We start from the raw sequence: 18,366 nt of genomic DNA, 5'->3' as shown, positions 1-18,366 counted from the left end.
CGCCAGTCGCGCTCCCCTCAACGCCGTCGCTCTCCTTCTCCGGCTTCCTCTGGACACCACCCGGGAAACTAGCCAGTGCAGCTCCGGGAAGTGAGGCTGCATTAACGACAAGGACCGCAGAACCTCTATCGACCCCTACTTCAAGACGCAATTTGCTCGGTGTTCTCGTCGACGGCGTGCCCGTTACTGCTCTCATCGATACAGGCGCCCACATATCTGTTATGAGTTCTACGCTCCGACGCCGCCTACGCAAAGTTCTGACACCTGCCGTCTCTCCTATTGTGCGAGTAGCTGACGGCACCCGAACACCTGTTCTTGGTATGTGCACTGCCCGCGTTACTGTTGCCGGCCACTACACTTCAGTTCTCTTCGCCGTTCTCGACGCTTGCCCACATGATGTCATTCTTGGCATTGACTTCTTGAGCGCCCACTCTGCCCTCATCGATTGTTCTTCTGGCATTTTGCGGCTCGAACTGCCATTGTGTCCTGATGACACCGCATCAAGTAACGCTCGCCTACGTTCCCTGGAGTTTCTACGACTACCCGTGCAGGCTGCTACCTACGTCCTTATGTCACCGTTTCCCCCAGTCCCTGATGGTGAATATGTGGTCGCTCCCCTCACAGATCTGATCCTCTCGCGCAACATCGCACTTCCCCATACCGTAGTGCTTATTGCCAACAACAAAACGTTGCTTCCAGTCCTCAACTTTTCTACTTCGACCCATGTTCTTCCTCAAGGAATTTCACTAGCCGAACTGTCACCTTTGGAAGAATGTATTGTTTCTGCATTCGCTGCTGACGCTGAGACCATGACGTAACCTGCCATACCGGCGCCAACCCAGGCACTTCTGGACAAAATGATATCCCCCGAGCTCCTACCTTCCCAAAGTGAAGCACTCCGTGGTGTCCTATTTTCGTACCTTGACGTATTTGATGTTGCGCTCGGTCCACTAGGACGTACACATGTAGTGGCCCACCGCATCGACACTGGAGACTCCAGCCCCCTTCACAAGCACCCTTACCGAGTATCTCACTCTGAGCGCAAAGTCATCCAAAAGGAGGTAGAGAAAATGCTTGATAAAGATGTTATAGAGCCTGAAAACCTGCTGGAACCTGTGCGCTCTGTGCAGTCTTGACTAGGCAAGCGCTAGCCGTTCACGGTTAATTAAATACTCCCCGTAACAATATAATTGCTATCGTAATAAAACGTAGAAACCAAGTGCGTCGACGACCCCTCGCGCTCCGCCCACGCGGCACTGCAACGTAGACATGGCAGCGTCCCCCCTGCTGGCATGAGCGCTGTGCGCAAACACACTAGCGTTTACGCTTAACACCTGTGTGCATACCACGCCATGGTGCATGGTCTGAGCGGAGCGGACGCTACTCTTCAGGCTGCAATTGTTGATGTCGATCAAAGCTGAGAGTTTTCCTGCTCTTCTTTCGTGGCATTCCATCACTTTGCCACATTGGTATCGGTTAAAAGTGTTAGGTGTGGAAAGATACAGACAAAAAAGTTGCAGTGGCTTAGCTCGGCTATGCCAGGATATACGTAGCGTTAGCAAAGGTTCAGCTGATTATTCTTAGCTTATTCTTAAGATTATTCTTAAGATAAGATTATTCTTATGAGTCAAGCTTCTCCGTTCTTCTGCGCTGTTGAGCAGCATTTGCGCTCTCCTTCTCCATGGCTATACCACACTGGCAAACGCCAGTCAGAAGCGCAGCGGCTCCAGCGCAGTGTCAGACGGCGACTGCACAGCGAGCGCGCGCCGGCGCCAGTGCGTCTACCACGGCTACGACGTCACTCCTCTGGAATGCGCAGACCGGCGGCGGTGAGTCGCGCGCGGCGGCGGCGGAGTGCGCGAGAGGTGCCGCCGGCTCCGCTGGGTCCGGTGCGCAAGCCGTGTGACATCACTGATCCTTGCGCATGCGCAGCACGGCTCTTGATGTGCCGCGCGAAACGGGCTTGGCTAGGCCAGTGTAGCTAACGCTACAAAAAAGAGGCTATTTACACGCTATTTACACTGGAGGCAGACCACAAGGCAGACACTTGCTTGTGCCATGGTGCGACTCCACCCCGACACTAGAACACATCACTTACCAATGCACGCAGCGTCCGGCAGACGCCGTCTCGCCTCTACTTAACGACACACTTAGCAATTGGTCGTGGGAGGCGCGACTCTCCGAACTGAACTTTAGAAGCCAATTGGCGACCCTCGACCAGGCCTGGCGCGCCGCAATAGCCAGTGGGGCCCTGGAAGAGAGGCTCCACCCACAGTGACCAAGCACGATCTTTATTTACATAAAGTTGTTTCTCTCTCTCTCTCTCTTGCTCGTGCCAAGAACACAGACACTTCATCTTCTTTCTCGCGATGGCTCGTCTCTTGATGGTAGCGCTACATAATAGCTACATAATTGCTACATAATTGCTACATAATTGAGTCAAGTCACTTTAAAAATTTCTCTTGTTTTCCTTTGTATGTGTGAGAGCTGGCGTTACGTGACTCGCCTTCGATAAAGCGACTCCTCCACAGCTCACCCGTCACGGCTTCTCACTTCCTTTTCTTCTTTTTGTATCCATGCGTGCTGCACCTGGAATAATTACTTTACCTTTGCTACTTTCTATGGCTTTATTTGGTATTCGGAGAAGATATAGGTCTGCCTGCAAACGAAAAAGAAAAGCAGAATGAATATGAAATGTCTTACGGCGCTGACAGTTGCTGCTGACGACAGCTGTAATCTCTCGTATTATCTGTCAGATGTGCGCGGAATTCATTATATATAGTTACATACTAATATCTATCTCTTCCAACAAGTTTAAATCAATTACTTATTCAACTACATCTGCGTCGTCTTCCATGTGAGCAACTATCACCATCATCCGCCGCCGCAGTCGCTTTTGATATTCGTCGCAACGTTCGCCTCGGTGATGGAAAGCTCCTCGTTGATCTTCACTGGAAGTCGTTCGCGCTGGCGCACTTTCGTAACCACTTTATTCGTCGTCGCCCTGGCGGTGGGCACCGTGGGAGTTACCGGATTTGTCCTCTTCGTGGTCTTCGGAGGCTGGCACACCGGCATGAATACCGGGCAGCACACTACAGCCGATCCGCTGGTTGGCAAAGGCAAGTGTTACGATGGCACGGGTAAAGGCTTATTCACATTAGGCCGACACGACGCCGATTTTGGTCTGCCGACTGTTGGCGACAGCGTTTTCCTTGCTTTAAGCCGTTGGCCACAGCGGTTTCCGTCCTGTAAACTGCTGTCGCCAACATTCGGCAGACCAAAATTGGTGTGTTGTTGGCCTAGTGTGAATGAGCCTTATCTAGCGCACTGGACATGAGGCCAACGGCCTCGTCGTTGCTGCATGACACGAAGTTGTGCAAGAGACATTAGCTTGCTGTAGGAGCCTCACACCCTACTACTATACTTGCACCCGTTACCATAATTATTTCTGTGTTCTTTTCCACTTTCCGAGATATTTGACCCAATTTTGACCCAATAACCACACTTACTCTAACAAGGCCGAAATGTACAACACAGTGTGTGATAGGGAAAAATTGGCATCCACCCGTATTCGAACCCCCGGGACCAACGTCTTTCCGGGGCGGTCGCTCTACCATATGAGCTAACCAGGACGCTAGCGATCGCGGCGCGATGGCGAATTAATGGACAATTCCGGGCACTGGGACACTTAATATGGCAAATCAATTCTGCGGAAGCCCTGTAGGAAACTACATGATACGGCAAAATTGTCATTCACCCGAATTTTTAGCAAACAGCTATACGAAGGAAATCCATATGGGTTTCTCAGATAGAAAGGCTCGCAGTTGTAGAAACATTCGTCCTGTTCCGGGTTGGCGAACTTGTAAGCTACCAATTCGTGCTACAAATTCGGGCGCATGACAGTTTTTTCCTTTGATGTACTTTCCTCCACCTTGCGGTCTTCCGCAGAACTGATTTGCCACCATAGTGTATCTGCAGTAATCTTATCAAATATATTTTGATGGGTTCTGCAGCGTGGTCAATAGCGTAGCGCAACATGGAAGTGCGAATGCCAGTGAAGGCCGCAAACGGAACATTTGCTGAGTAGGTGTTTGTTGTGGTTGCCACTTATGTGCGTACCTAAATAGAGAATATGGGGACACACCGGCTGGCACTTGAAAGAGCGTATATACATAATATTTCAAAGAGAACTGTCCAAACCTTTGTCACGTTCTTGCGTTTCAGGAGGGAACGTGGCTGACACCTCCGCAAGAAGCAAAGGCCCATACACTCCGCGATGGTATTCCGTCCTAATATCTGACGTAAACAGCACGACAGTGGCGGGAGATGACGTCGCCACCTTTATTGACACACCGGTTAACGACACCTCGTCACCGCTTGACGGGGCAGAAAGCGACGTTTTACAGGCTGTTGCGCCGGCTGCTAACGAACCCAGGTTGACATTAAGTGACCCGACGTACACGCCCCAAGGTAGCCGCCCGGACAGCGCCGAGATAGGCGTAACGCCGTCTGCAGAACCCAGGCAGAACGAGGAAGAAGTGCCCGAGGTTTCCCCAACTAGGAAGAGTAAAGAGGTGACCGACATAAGCGAAACGGCAACGGGAGACGCGTCGTCTCCCACAGGAAGCCAGGATGCAGAGAAATCAAGGCAGGACGATCTTATCTCGAAACTTAACGCTGAATATGTGTCACGTGAGCCCGGAAGCAGCGCTAAAGATGACGATGATTCTCGCCTGCGCTCACAAGTCACTTTAAACGAGACCGCCGCAGAAGATGACTCGGACGAGTCGGAAGAGGACGAGTTCGCCGGTGAGACCGATGCTGTAGAGGCCGACTTCCGGGACCTGACGAGTGACTCGTCGTCGCGCACAGAAGGCGCCACTGAGGCAGAATCACGTAGCCCGACGCGCGTCGTCTCGGAGCAAGGCACCAATTACGAGCTCGCCGAGACTGACGACGAAATTCAAGGACGCGACGAGCATCCATCTAGCGACGAAGCTCGAACCGAAGTTACGACTGCGATAACTCATGGACAGGGCGACGACCTTCAAGACGTAGACCTGGAGTACGATACCGACGCCACAGCTCCGGCAACGGATCTCCGCAGTACACCCGGCGACGAGTATTCACCCAAGGAAGATCAGAGAAAACCAGAATCGCCGATCAACGATGCTGTTTCGGAGCGCGGCCCCGATTTCGTATCCCCCGATTTCACTGGGGGCGGTCAAAGTGGCAATGAGCCTGCTGTTGGCGACCATGTGGACGTTGCAACGCCTGAAAAAGACGAGGGTGTGGAGGAAGAGTCGGGTCATTCCAGCACAGACGGAACATTTACGGAGCTTCCGCGGGTGGAAAGTGCCGCTGAACCAGAACCACCGTACCAAAACGAGTACGTAACGGAACCAGGAATCGATCAAGTGACTGCTGAGATTGAAAGCGGAGCTCCTGCTCGCGATGAGCCGATCATTCGTGATGAGGCGAGTAGAGGGCCAGTACAAGTTCCCACGTACCAAGTAGACGACTTCACGCAGAGTGTGTCGCAGGATGTCGCCACCTATGGAGGGAACCAAATGACTGAATCCTACGTCACACCAATGGATGTGTCTATATACGCACAAGGAGGCGGTGAAGCGCAGCCGTACAAGCACGACGCAATTTTGGACGAAGAAAGCAGTTCCACGACAACTGCGTTAGAGATCACGTACGGTACCGTTGGAGACGACGATATTTCTTCTGTAATCGACGAAGAAGACAGAGAACTACCAAAGATTACAACGCAGAATAAGATGTTTAGTGACACGCCAGCAATCTTCACCACCAAAGATAATCTTCAGGAGGCCGAATTCCTGAACCTAGGAAGTGGATCACCTTCGCAGACTCCGGGAACCAGTGAGGCAGAGACGCGCCGCCCTTACGAGACATCGGAAGGAAACTGGGACGACGTACTAGTTGATTCTGGGAGTACCGTTCTAGTTCGCGACGAAGATGGCATTGCGGATGGTGCAGACGGAAAAATAGCCCCAATCACGAGAGATAAAAGCAACGATGGATTGGAGGCAGAGGCTTCCACCACCAGGACAACTGTCCAAGAGGACGATTTCGATAAGATTGCTAGGGAGGCGTATTCTTTTACCGAAGACACAAGTGAAGCAGAATTGCCCTGGAGTAATCCCACGACAGAGAGAAAGACCGACGAAGCACCGGCAGCGTCTGTCGGGGTCGAGCAAGGTGACAAGACGACTTACTTAGACAGTGAGTTGGACTGGTCTGAAATAGGCTCTGTCGTTCCTGAAAAACGCAGGGAGCGTCAAATGTCCTTGCCAGAAAACCGAGCACGCACTCGCAGCCCCTACGTTGCGAACCGCACCATCGCTCGGCCACTTAAACTCTCATCCACGACGCCCGCGGTAGCCACATCCAAGGTACGCCCACGTGCAGGTCGTCCAAATACAAGGAACGCAACGGTGCTGGCAAAAACGTCGACACCGACACGATCTAAGGGCCACGGGACGCAACGGCACAACTTAGGCAAACATAAAGGTTTGACGGACACGCCACGGGACCCACTGAATTTCCAGGTGGTCCACAGAAATGCGTCTCCGGAAGTGCCAGTTGGTTTGGCGGGAAGCCACGCGACAGCAGCAACCATAGGTCAGAGTAGTACTCGGCAGGAAACGACCAAACACGTGACCATTGGCTCGACCAGTCTTAAGGATAGACGCCGTTTAGGGAGCTACCGAAGTGAAGCTCCTTTTCTGGCCAAACAGAGTGCGCAGGAAGTAACGCCACACGCGAAAAGCAGCCCTGTCATTATTGCCTTACGAGCAAATGCCACTGCTACGCCGCGGAGACGCAGTCGCAATACGACAGTCGTCATTGGGGAGGCGAACAGAACGCTACGCGGGAAAGGACGCTCAACTGCGCACAATATGCCGCCACCAGATTATCACAACCGCGTCTTACCGCTGGTGAAGCAACAGTCGGTCATCGCAATAACCATTGATCCCCAGACGGCTAACAGCTCTCAACATCGTGATATGAATGTACCTACTTCAAGTGCGATGGTTCGGCGCAATGTGACAAAACGCGAGGTCGTTAGGAGAGAACGTTTCGCGACTGCGCCGCTTACGCGAAACTTGGAAAACTCTGGTTCGACGACATCGCTTGTGATACGTTCGCAACGTGGCGTCACGGCTGCTAGTGAGCGACGTCGTTTTGGCGTTGATACGCCGTCGCTAAGTTTACAAGACACCGCGGCTTCCACCGCTCACAATTTCACGGTAATGACGAAAAGGAACACAACGCGCCGTGATAATATTGTAGAGCTTGCTTGCGCTTCGTGTGTGTAAACCGTGTTCCTTCTTTTGTCCATGTTTTTTTTACGCGCAATGCTACACCTTCATAATATTGGAGAGAAACGGCGTGCAGGGCCGCAGCTCATGACGTCATATTTGGGTGCTTATCATCGCCAATAGCTTTACGCGTTTGAATGGTAAGTGGACCGCTTAGTGTAGTGAAAAACTCGACAGAAGTAGAGCGAAGGGACAATGATGCATGTTTTTTTTCTGCTGGTGCAATCACTTCCAGAACTGCTTTTGAGGTCAACTTTTATAGGTGAATAAACGGACTGTTCTAGGCCTTATTACAGCGAATCTGTATGTGGCTAGCCGATTCGTCCGTCTGTTGCCTGTACGCCGAAAACTATCATCATCAGCAATGGCTGGAGCGTCGTCTTCTTCCACGACTGGCTCGAAGGCGCCCCTCGGCGCAACCGTGCGAACCCGCTCGAGCCTCTGCTCCCGCGTTCGTCGTCGTCGTCGTCTTCCACAGCTGGCTTCGTTGCCGCTCATCATTCCAGCGTAGAATTTCACTTCTCTTCTGTCGTCGTAATGGGGCGGCCGCGTTTACGGGGGTATGAATCATTCATTGTCTTACGTGATGGACAAATTTAATTTTGAAGCAATTTAATTTTGAAGAATCGTAAGCGGCAATGCGACAACGGTGGACTGTGGGCATACCATCAGTGATGACGTTCTCTCCGTCGCAGCCGAACCTGTGTGTAACCTCATTAAGAAACATTAAGACTTTAATGAACCATCGGGATTAAGCCAGTGATAAACACCGGGACCGCACGTTTCAGCTTCTCTGGTTAACCATCTGTACGGAGTGCTGCAAAGAGGGGGAGGGGGGGGGGGGTATCCGACTGTTAACTGCGGTATTTGCTGTAAGGCTAAAGTAGATTACGTTATTTATCTTTCCGTAATGACGTACGTAATTCTGGTGTTTGCCTGATTTTATTGTATGGCTTTGGCGCTCTCTTTCAAAATTTACTGGTATGTTTTTTTCCGCGACAATTAGAGCGGACGCTATGGAATATATATTTTTATTGCTTTCTATGGAGAATAAATATCTGTTGGTATATCGCACAACCTAGAGCTCGTTTCACTTGTGTGATCATTTATTTGATTACCATAAATGGAAACTATATTACACGCGGGGTTTTATTAATGGTTAGTGTGCGCTGCGCAGAAAGGGACTGCAACGGAAGATGCCGCTTTCTGATAATTCGTTATGTGAGCGAAAATTCGAAATAATGGTGCAGTCGAGCTGCAAAAAGGGTCGCCGCATGCGTCGCCATCGATGGCTTATGCCATTCGCAGCAAGAGAGCCAGACTTATAATATAACGAAGTCACGATGACGTTGCTAGACCAGGACGGCCTTTCCCGCAATGCTCTAGAATGTTTGTAGGGTCTACACCGCAAGGTCTATCATAAGGCCTACCATTTCTCGATCTACCGTAAATCGTTTCACGTCTTCAGCACCTTACGTAATAGAAACCTTGGAGCACAGTAGGAGGTAATTTATAGAAAGGATCGCGCAGTTTAGCGGACATTTGAGGGAATTCTGTCTTGCACTCATTATACAGGGCGATCATTTTAAAGTTTTACGGAACTATTATAAATTGTCTGTCGCAGGTAGCATAATTCTTATCGTTGAGCTGGGTTATTCGAAGAGGCGGACATTAGTACCATGAGAAATCGAAACACATATTCAACTAATTAACAAACATTCACTAATAACTTCTTAAATAATTAATTTACGGCACATGTTGCAATTTACGAATTCTACCCGGTGAGCTTGTAAGGCGTATCCACTTGGAATGAATTTCCAGAATGACACCAGTTTGGAGATGTGCTCCATAACACTCGCCGTAAATATGCACTGTTGTTCCACTTACATTTTTTACAAAATGATCTTTTATACACTGAAGCACAAAAGTAAATGGAACACCCGTGTATACCATCCTACACATTGGGAAATAAATATCTCGAAACTGACGTCATCCTGGAAATTTATTTCAAGTGGATACGTCTTGCAAACAAACTAGCTACAATTCGTAAATTGCAATATGCGCCGTGAATTAATTATTTACGAAGTTAATTAGTGAAGTGTTGTTATTTGGCTGAATATGCGCTTCCATTTCTCGTGCTAGTAATGTCCGCCTCTTCAAAAAATCCAGCTCAAGGACAGGACTTGTGTTATCGGCCACAGGTGATTTTTAAAATTTTCGGAAAACTTGAAAATGATCATGCTATTTTCGTTCAATCCCGCAGGGGCGTCTGCGTGAGCAGGCGTTTGGTGTGTTGCGACACCACGGACCCGAGCACATGGGGTGTTGGATCCTCCCGCATGTAGCCGTGCGCGGCCTAGCCGCGTCCGGCGAAAAGGGGATCCTTGGGGTTTAGCCTAAGCCGGGTGTTTGGGCCTTTATGGCCTCTCGTCGGAGCCAGCACACTTCTTTCGGCCGCCGCTTTAGGTAGACGTCAACCCCCGAGTGACCCGACTGGGGGAAACCAGCTGGCAGCCTTTCCTATCCCCCTTTTACGATCGATTGCTTTCCTGTCTTATCAAGGCGAAAGCCTGAAGTAGCTCGTTGCAATTGCTCATACCCTAAAAAAGCGGCGAGAACAGTGATACAAAAAAAGTAGACGAGTGAAACATAAAAAAATCATAATCAGCAATGGCTCACACCCGAAAAAAATATGACGCAAAATTATCATCAGGAATGGCTCATACCCCCGTAAGCAAACAACGATGCAATGGCTGATTATTAGTGAAGAAACGAAAGAAAGAACGAAGGAAAGAAAGAAAGAACGAAAAATGAATGAAATACGCAAAGGAAGAAGAGCGAAAGAAAAAAAAAACATTTAGGTAGTGCATTAGGTGCTCGCAAGTGTCGTTGATGAGGTCGAGCTACAGCGCCATACGTTTACTTCACACTCCGGCTCGTTATGTCTTGCAAGAAGTCTGACCCTTCCGATCGTATATTTAAATACATTAGCACGTGTGCAGCAGGCTTTCGCCTTCACGTGTTCAGGAGTGTAGCATGCTGCTGAATTTTTTTTTTTTTGCCTTCTGTCTTCTCACGTCAGTCACTTCTTGCTTTTCGTCAGTGGCTTAGGTTAAGCTTGTGTAGTGTACCAGTGTTATTTAGTATATTGAGTTAAAGTAGCAATGTACTTTGCTTTAACCTACAGACATCCCATTATTCTTCATCCAGAAATGTTACTTAGTGCAGAACCATTTTTACAGCGAAGCTGTTATAGGCAAGGACCCAGGAGATTGCGTCCGTAGAAAACCGGAGGTATAGTGTACAACAATTTCTTACACGTCGCGCCACCTCGTGGAGTCGTATGAAAACGCCGGGTTGGCGGCGTTTTCAAACTTAGGATTGTAGCTGTTATAGACTGGGTTCCAGGAGACTGCGTCCGTAGAAAACCGGAGGTGTAGTGTACGACAATTTCAGACACGTCTCGCCACCTCGTGGAGTCGTATGGAAACGCCAGGTTGGCGGCGTTTTCAAACTTAGGATTGCAAAAAAAGTGTGCATTATACCGCGGTTTTCGCAGTATCTTACGTTTGCTTCTTCATTAGGTGACGTAGATCACCCTGGCGAGAACGTGAGCGCTTGTGTGCACGCCGCGAGTGGCGTCGCCGTCTTTAATAAAACGCTTTGACGGTATGGTGATCATGACCTTGTACGTTCCCCCTGCAACGCCTACGAAAGACATCGAAACGTTCATGGTAGACATGTTCGGTCAGGTGATGCCAAACGACGATACGCGCATTCTCATGGTAGGGGCAATATTCACTATACACAAGACCCACCATAGTCACAGCTTCACATCTTCACAGTAGTAGAAGGGCTCTGAAATTTTATTGCGATAGCAATTATATGGACACTCAAAAGCAGATTTCTGCCGTCGGCGTCGCCGTCGCCGTCGCCGTGAGGTTCCGTATGACGTCATTTGGAGATGAAATCGTCGCCGCGCGCCGAACGCTGTATGTGCGAGTGAAAGGGCGCGAGGGAAGCGCGCTTTCACGGGGAGTGAACGCACGGCGGAGAACAAACGCGCGTTCTGCGCCGTGCTCCCTTAAGGGCTGCAGAAGTAGGCGTCTCTTTCCTCCTTTACAATCACCATATATGTAGAGCAAACGCGCCTTCTTCCGACCCGCGAAAGGCAGTGAGGGGGGGGGGGGAGGGAAGGGAGGCGACGTTTAGCTGCGGCACCAAGTGCCTATTTATATAAAAACGTTGTCGCAGTTTCACCTGAAAGGCCAAGCATCAATTGCGATAGCAAACTTGTAGAGAGCTATACGGAGTAAGGATAGTAGTTTTATCAGCTGTATAAATTTGGACATGCAGCAGCACCAGCAACGCGCAGAACTGTTGTCGACGCCGTCGGCGCTTTGCCCGCGTTCGCACAAAATGCGTGCGGCGTTGGTGGCTGTTGCCGGAGCCTCTGATATAAATAGGCACTTGGTTCCGCAGCTAAACGTCGCCTCCCTTCCCCCCCCCCCCCCCCCCCCCCCCCACGGCCTTTCGCGCGTTGGAAGAAGCCGCGTTTGCTCTACATATATGGTGATTGTAAAGGAGGAAAGAGACGCCTACTTCTGCAGCCCTTAAGGGAGCACGGCGCAGAACGCGCGTTTGTTCTCCGCCGTGCGTTCACTCCCCGTGCGTTCACTCCCCGTGAAAGCGCGCGTCCCTCGCGCCCTTTCACTCGCACATACAGCGTTCGGCGGCGCGCGGCGACTATTTCATCTCCATTGACGTCATACGGAACCTCACGGCGACGGCGACGGCGACGGCGACGTCGACGGCAGAAATCTGCTTTGGAGTGTCCATATAATTGCTATCGCAATAAAACGTTATGAGGCGAGAAGGTGGTAAAGACTTCCGAAGCTGCTCGATGAGTGTCCGGTTCTGATGTCGAAAACCTTCGAGTCGCCCCCAGAGACTCCGGCAACAGTCACCAACGCCACACGCGTTTTGTGCGAACGCGGGCAAAACGCCGAGAGCGTCGCCAACAGTTCTGCGTGTTGCCGGTACTGCTGCATGTCCAAGTTTATACAGCGGATAAAGCTTCTATCATTACTCCGTATAGCTCTCTGCAAATTTGCTATCGCAATTGATGATTCGCCTTTCGGGTGAAACTCCGACAACTCTTTAAAGAATAGATCAGTATTAAGCTTTTTACAGCATGTTATTACACTGTAGGTCGTTCGCCCAGCACATCCTCTCACTAGAGGCTGCGGCTGCGACAATACCGCTTTGTATAGCACGCGCCTCCATGCTCTTGAATATGAGAGTTGTGTTCAGGCAGTAGTGCTACTACCAATGACGTCTTTTAATGGCATCACCCTTCATAGCTTACCTTTTATGTTCATAGCACACATCACGTGTCATTTTCATAGCTTTAATACGTATATACTATATTTACGCAATTTACAGTGAGTATTTTGGTGCCAATATGCAGCCATGTCCCAAATACCTCTTGTCACTGCCCGCACCATCGATTACATCGTACGATTGCTTGGCGCTCTTTGTCTATCATTGGTCATTGCGCCACAACGCCACAGACATCATCATCATATGTCCCATCACTCTAATGTTCACACATGAGTGCGAACCAACGAGTAGCGAAAAGGTTTTGACGAATAAAGCGTCAAACACGATCTTTAACGATCTGCGGGTTATCATTAATCGTGATCGTATATCCACCGCAGTGGCTAAGTAGCCATGACGTTCTGTAGCTGAGCACAAGGTCATGGGTTCGAGTCCGGGCAGCGGCAGCCGCATTTCGATGGTGGCGGAGTGCAAAAGGCGCTTGTGTGCCATGCTTTGCGTGTTCGTTAATCACAGGTGGGAAACATTAATCCAGACCTCTCCACTATGGAATTTCTCGCAGAGCCTGCGTTGCACTGGGACGTTAAATGTATCAACTAATTGTAACCACAGACATGGCATAAATATTCCTCTTTGAGCTTGCTTCATATCAAAAGTGAAATGCAGCGCGGAGATAACCGCAAAGGAAAAAAGGCCGGTGTGGTATTAGAGCTAAAAATTGTCGAAGTTCTCGAGAAAGAGAAAATATTTGTTTGTTGCGATGATTTCTCTGCATCGCCGTTCTGTAAACCTGCTGACAACTTGAAGGCACTTCACCACCAGCGTACATGTAAATAGTTCTCCTTTACTCTACCTCTTTCCCTGTCCTTTTACCCCCCCCTCTCTCTCTTTCACTGCTGACCCCGGTTCAGCTGTCACAGACTAGGCTAGAACAGTTACTTCTTCTGCTGCTGCTGCTGCTGCTGCGCTGCTGCTGCTGCTGCTGCTGCTGCTGCTGCTGCTGCTGCTGCTGCTGCTGCTGCTGCTGCTGCTGGCTGCTGCTGCTAGCTGCTGCTGCCTGCTGCTTGCTGCTGCTGCTGCTGCTGCTGCTGCGGCTGCTGCTGCTGCTGCTGCTTGCTGCTGCTGCTGCTGCTGCTGCTGCGCGGCTGCTGCTGCTGCTGCTGCTGCGTCTGCTGCTGCGCTGCGTCTGCTTGCTGCGGCTGCTGCGCTGCTGCTGCTGCTGCTGCTGCTGCTGCTGCTGCTTGCTGCTGCTGCTGCTGCTGCTGCTGCTCTGCTGCTGTGCTGCTGCTGCTGTGCTGCTGTGCTGCTGATGATTGATGATGATGATGATGATGAGATGATGATGATGATGATGATGATGATGATGATGATGGTGATGAAGCCTCAGTTCATGGCACAAACCCACTGTGGGGGATATAGGCCACGAACCGGGTGGTAATATTGCTGTCAGCAGCAATTTTCCTTCCATTCTGTTTCCTTTATTTATCAGTCTAGTCATTTAAACAAACATCTAATTGCTACTGATATTACTATTCAAGTTCCTGAAAGGCAAGTATATATGCATGAACAAAGGAACGAACACTTATTGAGAAAGGAGTACGCGGTGGACTTGCTGTTGGGAAAGTTGTAGATATGTAAGAAGTGGTAACTGTTCCTCAGGTCTAATATATGAAAACAGTTATAGGGATTTTGAGGACGACTACTACATGTCAAGAAAAGCATGGCAATGGAAGTTCCAATATCGGGATGTTTTTCAAGATACACCAAAAGTATTCTAAAAATTTTTTTAACTATCTCGGAGATTCTTCTCCTGTTAGCAATATTTCAAATATATTACTACCAACTATGCCCAATCACATTTTATTCATTTGTTTCAAATTTCGGTCGGATAGCATTCACTAAAGAGTAATTTTAAAACAAGCTCCTTCTCAGCCATTCGCCCTAAAGGGTAAGACCATTGCTTGGAACAAGAAGAAGAAGGAGAAGAAGAACCCTACCTTGCGGCCAGTGCGATGGACGTCTCGCTCGTCTTCCAGGGAGACCGCCCGACTAAAGCCACCGTGCTAGCGTCGGTGCTAGTGTTCGTGCTGGCTGCCGGCACGGTCATCATCGCGGCTTTCCTACTCATTGCCGTCTTCCGCGACATGACCAACGTCCGCACGAAGAGGCACCTACGCGAACTCGAACCGCGCGTCGCCAAAGGTACGCGGGAAATGAGCTCTGAAGTGCGGAACGTATCACCTTAAACTTCTAGAAGGCACCCTTATATAGCACGCATAACCGCAGCAACTGCTTACACGACTGTCTCAGTGGCTATGCCGTTCTGCTGCTCAGCGAGAAGTCGCTGGTTCGATTCTTGGCCATGGCCATATAGTGACATTCCCAACCGCCATTCGAGGTGGAAAGGGAGAGAAAGACAATGCTCGCGTAACGAGGTTATGGTGCAAGTTAATGGCTAACTGTAACGAAATTTCAATTGGGCTAAATTGGTTCTAGATGTGTATAGTATACAGGGTGTCCAAGCTAAAGTTAGCCAAACTGTTTAACGAAAGATAAGATTGAAAAAAAAAAATGCAGTGCAAGATAAATCTTAAGACCCACGGTTCTGGGTCGAGAGACCTCCAATGACCAAACACTAAGTTTTCTAATTATATCTTGCACTGTGTTCTTCTTATGCTTGTATTTGTGTTCCTTCGTCTGTTTCAGCATGGATCTTCGCAAAAACACGGGGTTCCCTTGTATAGCTGCATCATTGCTGTGTATGTCACTGCTCATGTGCGTCACTTAGAGTGTTGTTTATTATTTTCACATTTGTTACAGCAGCCTTTGCATATGTTCTTGCATACTCTTAGAAAAAACGTGTTGTGCTGATGTATTCTACTTTTACAATTTCTTGCTTTGTACCACATGAGTGTCGACCGGTGCCAGGGACCACGTCAGGCAGTTGTGATGCGATTAGTCCAGGGTTATGACATTGGCTGTCCGAAAAAAATGAATTGTATTGAACAGAATACAAGACACCGCGACAAAAGGGTAAAGCACATGACCTAGTATACATGCGTAGATGAATGATGCTGCCGACAAAAATTAAAGGATGTTAACCAGCGCGTTCTACATTAATGCTGCATGTTGCCGAACGAAAGCGTGAAATGCGCGTTAACTCTTGTTCCACTGGGTTTAAAATATTTCATCGCGCAAACCATAGCGCCACTTTTAGTAGTGTAAGAAATATTACAAACCAAAACGTTCTGGAAGCATTTACAATCATGTGCTCCAGTTCTCTAGTTCAATTAATGTAACACTGGTGTTTATTCGATTAACAAATATTATGCCTATTAAATAAACAAGTGCTTATGTTTGGTATGTCTGGAGGCAAAAGCAAACATTGAAAATTTTGCTACTACCTTAGAGCTTCGCGTAACCAGTTTAAATTTTATTAGCTTACGGAGACGTGTGTGCCGCGCAAGAGCTGAACCTCTCGTATGTGAAAGGTATGCCCATTCGATGAAAATGCCCCCATTGTGTGCTTTGATTGAGTCGCGCGGTGTGAAAGTTTAGTACCAAATGCCCTGTTCGCTTTCTTTCAGAACTGCCGAAGGCACTCACTGTTCTACGAAGCAAGACCAAGTCTACGCTACCTGACGTCAATACGCGACAACCCATCTCTCGTACTTCTAACGTCCGCAAAAACACGTCGAAAAACTATAGCCACGTAAGTGCGGGTGTGACTTCCACTACCACTATGTCACTGAAGGACCCAAATGCAAGGCTGGCACATACGTCTTACACCTCAATCTGGTTCTCCGAAGATCATGAACTTTTGAAGACTCGATTAACGCACTCGGTAACAAGCTATAAATTTATATCAAGGTATAGCAGCCGAGAAGGACGTACTACAACGAGTGATAACCTGAACAAGGCTGATGCTATCGTCGCTTCAACGCCGATTGCTGCCCCTGGCACCGATGAGGCACCGTTGCCTCACGAGATACCTTCGCCTAAGACTTCTGTGAACAAAGTACCACGCTCAGTACGAACGGTCAACCAGGATCCGCCACACTTTCCCAGCCCCAGTATCCAGGATAGGACAGTATCGTCTGAAGAGGTGCACTCCTATAGTATACACCTTCCCAAATCTGCCGCGACTACTCCGCCTCTAGCATCGTTTCAATCAACGGGAGCAGAATTCGACATCAGCAAGTCTAGCTCCCCTTCTGACAACGCCAACATGGTAGTGACACACCGCCATAAAAATCACAGGCATGGTCGACGTCCTATCATCATCTCGAATGCCACTGCGCGCACTCACAACATACACGTGGCGACAACTCTGCCTGCTGAGAGATCATCTGCAGTGTCGAATCCAAGAAATTCTACGCAAATGACGGTTAGCACGTCTACAGAAGCACTGTGGCAAGATCTGACAGCTAGGACAACGGCTACCGCCACGAGTTCAAGCGCAGAGGCCATCAAGTATCACCGAAGCGCGGAAACTGCACCGAGCGCCTCTTCGAGTAACAAAACACATCCGATTCATGTTGGTTCGGTATCAATCACGAGCTCAAATTCGAGGGGAACGTCTCCTGGAGAAGACCCCCATACCATGGGAATGACATTCACGACATTGCGCACAGACCAAGGAACTTCAAGCGCGCAGGTCTCCAACTATAACCAAAGCACAGGAGCTGCAACGACTGCTTCTTCGAAGAACGAAGCACATCCTATTCATGTTGGTTCGGTACCACACGAAAACACGAATTCGAGAGAAACGGCTCGTCGAAAAGACCTGCAGACCATGGGAGTGACATTCACGACGATGCGCACACACCACGGAAGTTCGAGCGCGGAGGTCTCCAACTATAACCAAAGCACAGGAGCTGCAACGACTGCCTCTTTGAAGAACGAAGCACATCCAATTCATGTTGCTTCGGTACCACACGAAAACACGAATTCGAGAGAAACGGCTCCTAGAAAAGACCTACAGACCACGGAAGAGACCCAAGCGACGACGCGTGAGGCCCACGGCAGTACAGAGCGTGACCCATTAGAAAGTCAAGAACCCTTTACAGAAGAAAATGATGAAAGTGCCTCAAAGAGAGGGACGCACATCCACGGCGCGTTTCGTTTCGAGGTGCTAAGTCGCGCAACTTCGAGTCCGCTCGACCGCCAGCACCACTCGACGCACAACAGTCACGTACGCCGCGTCAAAGTCTCCACATTTCCGACAAAGGGGACAGTAGAAGACAAGACGAACGGATCGGATTCACGTACCATCACCGATACTGACGCTTCGTCAACTTCGCACAGCAAGGACACGTCAATTCAGCCAAGGGACGACGCCACAACTTCGATGCTTGAAACAAAGTCACGTACAGGGAGCGAGAGTGAGGAAGACTCGACGAACCACCGCGGCCACGTATTCGTAGGTCCCGGAAACTGGAACGATCCTCGCAAAAGACGACGAGTATGCGCACACTCATGGCCACATACCGATTCCCGATACGGATGGTGCGAAGATCATGACCATCGGTTTCACGTTGGATGTATTCAATGAGTGATATGTAGGGGCAGAGACTATATGATTGCGTGTTTCTTGCATTTTGTACGTCTTTTTACCAATTAGCCAACACGTGAATACCACTGTCATTTCTTATGCGTGAGGCTACTTGTTTTG

At 49.4% G+C, this 18,366-nt stretch overlaps 1 protein-coding gene and 1 pseudogene across 1 annotated transcript; one reads left to right on the top strand and one right to left on the bottom strand.

Moving 5' to 3' along the window:
• The first annotated feature begins 2,926 nt into the window (after window positions 1–2,926).
• On the top strand, window positions 2,927–13,292 carry LOC119462149 (uncharacterized). Its single transcript, XM_049672855.1, has 3 exons — window positions 2,927–3,119; window positions 4,225–6,422; window positions 13,209–13,292. The coding sequence occupies exons 1-3, from the start codon at window positions 2,927–2,929 to the stop codon at window positions 13,290–13,292; spliced, it is 2,475 nt and encodes an 824-aa protein (XP_049528812.1).
• A 370-nt stretch (window positions 13,293–13,662) lies between these two features.
• Window positions 13,663–15,056, bottom strand: LOC125947658 (ataxin-8-like; annotated as a pseudogene).
• Between the last annotated feature and the right edge of the window lie 3,310 nt (window positions 15,057–18,366).

The sequence above is a fragment of the Dermacentor silvarum genome, chromosome 8 (genome assembly GCF_013339745.2).
Source record: "Dermacentor silvarum isolate Dsil-2018 chromosome 8, BIME_Dsil_1.4, whole genome shotgun sequence".
NCBI lineage: Eukaryota > Metazoa > Arthropoda > Arachnida > Ixodida > Ixodidae > Dermacentor > Dermacentor silvarum.
This window is presented reverse-complemented; position numbering and strand designations above follow the sequence as displayed.

Bases quoted from the DNA above. Each gene is read 5' to 3' on its own strand.
- LOC119462149 (XM_049672855.1), top strand. From the start codon at position 2,927: ATGGAAAGCTCCTCGTTGATCTTCACTGGAAGTCGTTCGCGCTGGCGC. The intron at 3,120-4,224 runs GCAAGTGTTACG...CTTGCGTTTCAG, and splicing joins CGATCCGCTGGTTGGCAAAG to GAGGGAACGTGGCTGACACC. The intron at 6,423-13,208 runs GTACGCCCACGT...CGTTAATCACAG, and splicing joins CCGCGGTAGCCACATCCAAG to GTGGGAAACATTAATCCAGA.